The 9783-nt window shown below is 46.4% G+C and overlaps 1 protein-coding gene across 1 annotated transcript in view; it reads right to left on the bottom strand.

The window, feature by feature from the left end:
• Nucleotides 1–9783, bottom strand: part of T265_13966 (hypothetical protein) — a gene marked incomplete at both ends in the record, with an annotated part of 48944 nt that overhangs the window by 17035 nt on the left and 22126 nt on the right. Inside the window, 7 exons of the mRNA XM_009171396.1 lie at nt 1261–1451; nt 2059–2266; nt 3522–3682; nt 5581–5670; nt 6044–6482; nt 6565–6907; nt 9007–9308. Of these exons, the coding sequence (XP_009169660.1) occupies nt 1261–1451; nt 2059–2266; nt 3522–3682; nt 5581–5670; nt 6044–6482; nt 6565–6907; nt 9007–9308 (1734 nt within the window). The remainder of the gene's footprint in view (nt 1–1260; nt 1452–2058; nt 2267–3521; nt 3683–5580; nt 5671–6043; nt 6483–6564; nt 6908–9006; nt 9309–9783) is intronic.

Below are 9783 nucleotides of genomic sequence, written 5' to 3'. Positions count from 1 at the left end.
TATGGCGAGGGAATATTCATCAGCACCATACTTCTGCTTCTTCTCATTCCACACTGTCTCTCCACGCCCATCCGAGACTATGCTGACGTCTGTTACAGTTGCACGGCGATCTCGAACAGCGATTAGGCCAGGTTTGATGAACGACGTAGAAGTAGGGGCTCTCAACCATCGAAGACAGTTTACCCCAGTCGGTGGAGACGTTTTGCAAGTTCCCTTGCAACCCGATTATGACGAGCACATCTGGCATCATGCGTGATCCAGCAGGATTGCAAAATATGCACCAAACTCTCCGGTTGGCCACAGTTTCCACGACATAAGATCGTCTGGCCACCATGCCGAGCGCTTCTAACTCTCGTCCTAAGCAGGTTGCATCGGAGCTGGATACCCCGGATAAATATCTGTAAAAACATTCGTTCTGGGAATACGAGCCATCGATTCGAGAGAGGCGAAGTGACCAACTCTCGTAAACCACGACCGTGAGCGCTGTTGTGCAGACTATCACCCCAAGCAGCCACCAGCTCCTCCCTGGTGTTTACGCATGCTCCATAGACTCGGATCGGAAGGCTGAGAGAACAAACAATTTTGCCAAATGCGGAATCGTTGACCCGAACTATTTGTTACGCTTAAATCCGAGGGGACCTTGGCCGTACGACTTCCCTCCCACCAATTCAGTATGCTTTGGGCCTGAGTAATTATGGCAACTGCTGTTCAAAACACAGTCCGAGGTAAACGGAAAGAATGAGTCCCTCTCGGGAAGTAAACGATAATGAGATGAGGTGGTGGTTGGCAAAATGGTTGATTTAGGAAATTCGGAATTAAACCAACATGTAGGAGAATAACGACCCAGTTGTCTTTTTGTTTGATTGTCGTAATACACGAAACCATTGTAGTTTGACGCAGCTGGGTTCGAAAAATGCACGGTGCTATCGGGTTAGATGTGAAGGTTGCACTTGCACAACATGTAGGAGAATAACGACCCAGTTGTCTTTTTGTTTGATTGTCGTAATACACGAAACCATTGTAGTTTGACGCAGCTGGGTTCGAAAAATGCACGGTGCTATCGGGTTAGGTGTGAAGGTTTGCACTTTCACCTTAAGGGGAGTTCATGATGAACAGTTCAGTACTGAGGATGACAGATGCAGAAGTATCGTTAACAATGTAACCTTAAGCGTCTCGGATTTAGGAATATACAGATGACATATTAGAAGAAAGCAGTCTTCGTACAAGAAAACTACACTAAGTCGTTGGGAATCTACTCACAGTGGACATAAACGCTTGTTGAATGGCGATAAACTTGAGCCCCAAAGCATCGTGAGGGGGCATGAGTAAATACAGGACCTCGGGTATCGCGCGATCAATGATTGGCTTTCTGTCTAATTCCGCCTTGTTCAAGAGTAGCGAAGGGACCTGTTCCACGGGTGTGGTGTAGACGGAAACGGCGTAGTAACAACCTGTAAAGTACGAGAAGCAAATGTACGTTAGCCGATTATGACAGACACCTATTTTCGACCAAGAAAAACCTAGAACAGAGCTCTACAATGAGTGCTATGATGAGAGGCATTGTGTGTGTACTAAGAAATCACTTGTGTTCGAAACAGTTACCTCCAGGCTACTCGAGCAACAATTGAAATTACAAAAGCTACACTCAGAGCGCAAATGGTTACCCATAAAGGCATTTTTCACGAGATATGCTTCTCAGAGCCCACAGAGAAAACAAACAGTGCTGGTTCGGTAAATCCGCGAAGAACAGAGCGGAATTGATGTGAAGTTTCGTCAAAGTCGGTAAGCATGGACTGCTGATGCAATCCTGATTATCTAGCCACTGTACAATCAGCTGACATGGGTTTCGCAGTTCTGGCTACGCTAACGCAATATGGTCCCAGAAAGTTTGAAAGGGTACATCTGTGTCAACATCATCGTGGTTCAAATGACTGTTCCGCAACACGCAAGCTACATCAGCTAGTCTTACAAAAAATGAGGATAACTTTTAGGACTACCGACAAACCGGACTTAATTCACATTCAAAATTTTAAGAGTCAGGAACAAACAGGTAGATACCTGGTAAAAGTCCACGAATCCAAAACGTTCCATTTGAGTCAGTCCATGATTGTTCTCGTGGAACGGCAGATGCGTCGCTGCCCGCAAGCTGACAAACCGTATTGGTGTGGAGCGGAAATTCCATGGCGGTAGCATGTTCCGGAAGGTGAGAAATCCAGGACGCCTCGACCAGTACGTTGGCTTCTGGGTTGTCCCCAAGAGCCACAACCTGAAAGTTTCCAAAATACATGCATAGTTGTGACAGGACAGGCAGTGGAATACGCTACAACATCCACGTGTACACCAGAAGCACAGGGGTTCGTATGCAACTATCACACACAAATACACTGTAAAGCAAACTCGCTTTCTCGTATTCACCTAAATGTACATTTTCAAGACTTCCAAGGGCGACAGAAGCAACCCACAAATCAGTCCAATGGTGAGCAAACTGCTGCTGAATTTCAGTGGGAAACGCAACACTAGTCTAAACAACAGGAATGAAAGTTTAAAGACGGCCTTATAAGGAAATAACTACTGAGAACGTCCGGTGATGCTGACAATACGACGAAACACTGGTAGCTGAGATGCGTCTATTGGATGTAGATTAGATCGTTATGACCTGCAATTTGCTTGCAGACGATTCGTCGCCAGTCGAGATCAAATTATCAATCAGCGGCGACCAGTGCACCCTACTGCAGTGCGGAAGATTAGAACTGTGACTTGCTGCGATATCTCATGGCTCTGATATTTCCAGGAATGCTAAAACAAAAGCCAAGTGAGGCTCAGCATCATTCAAAACCAAATGTGTGTAGTATTTTTTTCAAAAAAGATATGCTGTAGTGGATCAGAACCGATGAATTGGCCACCCAAAGTGCTTAATCAACAACCTCACATGTTCTGAGATGACCGTGTGCTACTTCAGTGGTTGAACATTCACTGTAATAACGGTACTTTCTCAACTTAGTTCTCAGTTTGAACCATCCAAGCTAGCAGCTACCAAAGGTGTGCAGCGTGTATCAACGTCCAAAATCAGGCCAAAAACACATGTACACCGCGTCATTCATAAAGCGTATGCGGCAACATTCTGGAAATTACGGTGCCTTCTGGATGCAGCATTGGCAACCGGCATCCGGCAGACACAAGATCATGATTGGATGTCAGATCCACACATTCAGCCAATCAGAGCTCACCCTGAAGCTGGACCGACAGGCGGCCCGAGATTTTCGCCAATCGCGTTCTGGATCGGCTTCTTCGCTGTAGCAGCGCCAAACTGAAACCTTTACAGACTGCCGACTATATAGACCACAAACGCCAGCACAAAAGCCAGACAGCCACAACCGTGGACAGACTCAAAATAGACCAACAAAATTATATTGACCGACCACGTGTCAAAACTCATCAGTTGAACATCATACACTAAGTTAACTCCCCAAAGCATACAAAAGAATCAGAAGACTGGACGGGTGGGGGAGTTGGTAGCTCACCAAGCCAGAGGCGGAGAAAGCCACACGATCGGCTTCGATTTCCACCCGAACCGACGCTCCTTCTTTGATTAGGATTGGACTTGCTTGACCAGTGTTCTCGGATTTTGGTTTGACCACAGTGAATACATGCTCTTTCATCACTGCGCGTAGGTAATACTGACCTGAAGAGAGAAATGATGAAGAATAAGTTTATGGTACGGGAGACCTCTTTGAATCCAGGGACGGGTCCATTCTTTGGTTCCCGACTTAATACTGCAAAGCTTAACACGCTGGTTTGATGGTTATTGGTCAGTGTGTGAACCGTGAACAAAAAAAAAGTACTGCCGATCAACAGTACCACCAAACCCAACGGCGCCCAGTCAAGAGAAATCAATCTGATAGTCCTCCGAAAGTAAAACAACTACAGTTGAGTATCATGGTTATTTTGGCCACGATTTCGACAGTCATCTGGAGTGTGCAACCAAAAAAACAGGGCGACGCTGGACGGACTGAAAACAGGGCACAAAAGCGACGACAAACGGGTCCGCTGTTGTTTTAACCTTGGGCTTTCCGCTCTGAAAGGGATCCAGCAGCAGCTTGATGTTGGTTGGCACCACAGTATGCATTGTCATCCTAATGCTTTCAGGGACAGCGGTGCATTATTGCTCAACTACCAAACTGGTCGTAAGTCTAACACTGAAGCGTCGGCGGTAGTGATGATCAGTACAAAATTGAAACAGGTATGCGTTCAGAAACAACATAACACCAGGGTGGTCACCTGATGAACTGAGGTACTCCAACAGTGCCGTAATTGATATTGCGTTACTTGGGTTATCAAATAAATTTCACTTCTTAATCCGTACAAAAACCTCCGTCATTAAAACACAATAAGCACATATCCAGCTACAGACTCACAGTGAATTACTAAAACCAATGCCTGGGCTGGTCATGTCAATGCTAAAACGCACGCTGGAGATAGCTCAGTGGTTAGGGTAAAAACTTACCGACAGAAGCTCCGTGGTTCGAACCCAACCCCGGCAACTCGACTGCCTAAGCTTTCGAAACATGGAAGTAACCCAGCCCTCATGCTTCATCCAGATAGCATGGCAGTTGGGCACCGAAAATGTGTTACAGCTGAACAATTATTGATCATTATTATTATTATTATTATTATTATTATTATTATTATGGAAGTTTAATTCCAAGCCATTCGTCCGAGCATATATCTTACTGCCTTTTCACTAACAAGTGATATACTACAGATTCCTTGAATTATCACTATGCCGACCCAAATTAGGCAGGATAGGCCCAAAATGCACTTAATAATTTCTCCAGAATCGCCATGAGTGTCACATTATTGTTGTAAGTCGTAAATCATTGAGCTGTAACACCCTTTCGTGGACTAACTGCCATACCACCCGAAGGAACCACGAGGGCTGGAATGCTGCCAGGTTGCCCAAGCCTAGACAGAGGAAGTCGAGAGGTAGAGGTCGGGTTCGAACCGCGGACCTTCCAACCAGTAAATTCGCGCTCTAACCACTGAGTCGTCTCACCCCTGTACACTCAACTTCAAAATAACCATGAGAATGGGACGTAATTAACAAATTTGGTAACCTGAGTGGGTCATGGCACTGCTCAGGAGCAGCAACGAAGGGACCCCCGGCGCTCTAGAACTTAAAAACCTCGCTGTTCAGTAAATTTGTTTACTTGGACGGTAACCGTTTCACTGCCACGGCAAAAGAGGCAAAGGACATTTTGCACTATACAAACACTTTTTAGTGGCATTCAGACGTTGAAGAAACCATTCCCGAGTCAGAAACCAACAGCGATCCACATTCCATAGCTCTTCCGCTGTGGAGTCATTTTTCCATACCGGTGCACAAATCAAAGCGTAACCGATTTCGTCAAGTAGAGTGGAATGCTTACACCGCAACTAAATCAGCTTCTCCCACAGTGTGCAAAAAAAGCAGCAAACTTCCTCCTAGGACTTGAAAAGTGCTACTCTCCGACTGAAAGGCTGTAAACATCTGAGTGAAAATAGCATAAAGTTTACTAAGGTTAGCTGCAAAGCGTCACTCACCCGGTGCCAATCCAACGAAATTTGCCATTCCAAGATGGTCCGTAAACTGGTTACCACGGTGACCCTCTCCGATGATCGAGACGAGGACACCTGGAGGGGGAAGTAAATTGAGAACGATGGTGAACACCAACTCGACTTCCAACAAAGACTTCTCCCGTTGCGTGGACAATCAATCAAGCATCTAGCACGTAGGCTCCCTTAAAGAGAACAACAAGTTGAGCCCATTATCAAACATTAAGTTGCGTTTGCTTCTGATCGCGTTTTGCCGTCGGTATGAGCCGATTGGTCAGCGATCCGGGAGGTAGGAAGTACCAAATCACGTGGCATGAACTGCCACTTACATAGTTGTTCAACCGCTTCTCGGAAGAATTAGAAGAGCGCTACAAGTGGCTACCAATAAAGATGAAAGGGTTGCACGATACTCGTTATTCGATAACCGGAGTGTTAAAAGATCAAAACATACCTTGTAATGGTCGTTTGTCCGCACCCTTGGTCTGCACGAGGACTTCGACCAGAGATAACTTTGTCGCCTTGAATACCCAGTTGGATGGAGAAAATTTGTCGTCCAGCGTGTGTTCTGAAAATTCGTAGCCTGCCTTACTCAACTCTACACGAAACATGGTACGAGGATCAGGTAAACTGGCTTGGTTCTTAGCAGATACCGCGGTGGGGTTCAGGGGAATCGGGCCAAAGAAGAAAACGCCCTTGGTGTCTGTTAGAGTTGTCGCTATAGCAGACAAAAACGAATCCGTCTGCTGGGATGGTGGGAGAACGTGTGAAGGCGTATCATTTTCCGTATAGTTTGATTGGTCTGTGGCTTTACCGTGAAGCGGTAGGAGTGGTGACCTGGTAGATTCTGAGCTATCCGTGGAAGGTGCTACTCGGAACAGACTGACTTCAACCTGCATAAGGAAGAGTAGAAAGTTGTGACCGTAAAAACCTACACGAAGCTTGCACGCAACAGAGCAGAACGCTTGGGCTCACCTTGGGTATACCTGGTTGCACCACACCACGAAGCAAAACGGCCAATTCTAGATCAAACTCAGCCGTTTGACCACGATACAAATCGTAGCATGACTGCTCTGTCTGAGCAGATGAATCCTGACTGGGAACCAGAAGAGGATAGGAAGCAACTTCGTTTTTCACTATCGGTGATATATCTCGTGGTCGTAGCACCAATGTGATGGGGTCCTTGAGCAGATAAGTGTAGGACCATCGAGGACCATGTAGGGGAGCAGGTCTGGGTTTGATGTTGATAATGTGGTTAGGATTCACCTTGACGGAGGCTTCTGCATACAGTAAGTCTTGATCCCCACCTGAGGACCACCTGCGAGAGAAAGATAGGCGGGGGAGCACTGCAGGCAACTTTGATAAAACGTGATGAAAAGGATCGAAAATATGTTTGTCTTCTGCGATGGAACAAATGGTGACATCACTCGCTTAAGAGAAGTAATAGAAATGGAGGAATAGGATCACCGAGAAATATCGATGTCAAACAGAAAGGCGGCTAATAGACTATAGAAAAAGAGGAAAATCTCAAGCACGTGATTGGCTCGTCTGAAAACTAGTTTACCAAATAACACAACACCGTGATTCGATAGAAAAAAAACTTGATTTTCACCCAGGTGATTCGGCTAACCTCAATATCCGCGTCAATCGGTGCTTACCGGTTTAGGGCCATAACCGCAGGATCATCTGAGCTTTCCAGTCAGCTTGTGAACGCTGATTTCCACATCATTATCTACAGTACTCAAAACAGACAACGACAGCATGACATCAGTGCTCAACACCAATGCTTCACTGCCGTACACCCATGACTTATTTGAAAGCCTTATTGTAAAGAAAAGAATAAAGGTGGATGGGGGAGGGACTTAGTGCTAGCTTAACACAATCATTCCGAGGTGCCTACACCTCCAGACATTCATTCAGGCAATCTGGACAGAAACTGACAACAAGAACGCCACTGACATCGGGTGCCAGCCATATCTTGTAGTGTCTCCAACCAGGCACAGTGAGGATCACGCGGTCCACATCCTGGAAGGCGAGTAGCACCGACAGCACCCAAGCGTTTCGTCAAAAACACGTTCCCGCCGTCCGGACTTTCACCAAGGGACCCTCTCAGACGTTAAGTTCCTTTCTTTGACTCGCTCCCATCTCGCACTGCATTTATTTTTATACGTGTCGCAACCATACTGAAAACTTCTATTAGTGCACATACACCTTCTGAAATGAATTATGGCTATCACCACCTGTGCACAAAAAATTGGTGAGCCCGACGTGACTCGAACACGCAACCTTCTGATCTGGAGTCAGGAGGGTCCCTTGGTGAAAGTCCGGACGGCGGGAACGTGTTTTTCTCCGCAGTTTGGCTGCTACACGTACTCCATGGTTGTCCGTGGACTTGTGGAGAGGTTGACGTCCTGCTCCCTGCGCGCGCGCGAGTCTGTGTCTTGACTGGGTTCGGTTTCCCTTTATGTGGGTCCCAGTGCGTATATGTGAGCGCGTCGGCACATGAGTGGTTGGTACGCTCACTAGACGGTGCAGACAATCGACGTCTGATGAGTCACCTTAATGTGACGTGGTTGTGGGCACGAAAAAGAGACAAGTCTCGTGATCCAGTGAGCGACTGTGGGCTGAACAGTCAAGTGTGTGGGCTACAGGCTCACCTGTTTTAAGTACTGTAGGTAATTATGTGGACCACGGACCTTCCGGTTAGTAAATCCGCGCTCTAACTATGAGCGATCTCGCCCCCTGTTTTATAATGCAAATATCTTAAAAAGAGGTTTCCAAAACTCAGGACTTTGAAGCTCACAAAAGTCAAGTTAAACCACAGCTGAAGCAGGGACCGACCAACCTTGAATGTGTGGAATGGTATCTTGTATTGGTTCAAATGATGATCACTTGCAAGTGTCACTACCCGACAATATTGAGTTGGTACAGTGTAGATCAAGCAGAAGTGTTTACTCGGTTGTTTGTCTTCACAAATATGAGTCACAATACCACCACGTGAAGGCTCAGTGGCCAAGTAAACTAAATCATATAAATAATCACGGACAGTAGTTGAAAATCCTCATCCCACACGGCGCTTTTCACATGTCGGGACCTTCTCCCAACCAAAAGAACAACAAAAGAATGGACATCGAGCACACAGTTCCTTAGGAAACATTCCGTCCACTCTACCACCACATTATCTTTTAAGGCCGTGAGAACTAAAACGAACAGATATTTGTGTATGGCTGCTAAAGTGGGTACTCTCGACACGGAAGATCAGCTATACGAAGATTTCCAGATCAATATAGTAACCCAGATTACAGAAAAAACGGACAGAGTACACTTGGACGGATAAGTTGTTCAGTCTAGCCAACGAATGCCGTGACCAAACGGATGCTAAGCCAGAATCAATGAAAAAGACCTTGGAAAACGTACTTGGCTAATACGTTGTGTGTGGTGCCATCGGTTTCCAGAGATTCCCCGTGTTCAGTTACATCGACTGGAACGTAATCTTTCGTTAGTAATTCACGGTCACTGGCTGTTCCAAATGGATGCGAAAAACCCAAGCGAACCTTGACCGGGACCTTGTTGACAGACAGTCGAAGCGTCGGAGTTTTGTCGATCTGAGTGTGACAATCTTTAGAAGGAAGTATTTGAATGGGTACAGGCCCAAGCAGGTCTACACAAGGACTGGACTGCGTAAAGCGGTAGTTTTGTTTCGATGACGGAAGACAAATCTACGAGATAAAAAAGATGAGAGGTGTGTTTCTCAGAAAGGAATAGATTGCACGAGCAACACCTATTTGTGAAGCCCCGAAGAACTATGCGTCAGAATACGAAGAGACTGGACTTTACCGTGGTGTGGCGGTTTGTGTACCTCGGAGACCCTTTGAGCTATACTGGGGGTGTCCGCGCGACACTCGCAGTCTCTCATACCAGGTTGGTCAATGGTTAGAGGTCTAACGAACACAGTCTCCTGGCCCTCCAGGTTGGGGGTTGGAACATGTGTGGCGACTTGTTCCGTAGAAAAGGTAATGCATTTGCATTTCCCCGCCAAACACCGCTGCCTTGCGGTTAGGCTTTTGAGCCAAAGGCTTTGGTTGAGGACCCTAATCGTCCTCCTGTCTAGGTGTGGGTGCCCTGGCAGTATCCCAGCCCTCGTACAACCATGACCTACACAACTAACAATACTCTCATGCCACATCGGCCGTC

This window comes from Opisthorchis viverrini, assembly GCF_000715545.1.
Source record: "Opisthorchis viverrini unplaced genomic scaffold opera_v5_124, whole genome shotgun sequence".
Lineage (NCBI taxonomy): Eukaryota > Metazoa > Platyhelminthes > Trematoda > Opisthorchiida > Opisthorchiidae > Opisthorchis > Opisthorchis viverrini.
The sequence above is the reverse complement of the archived record's forward strand: the minus strand, read 5'-3'. Positions and strand labels throughout refer to the sequence as shown.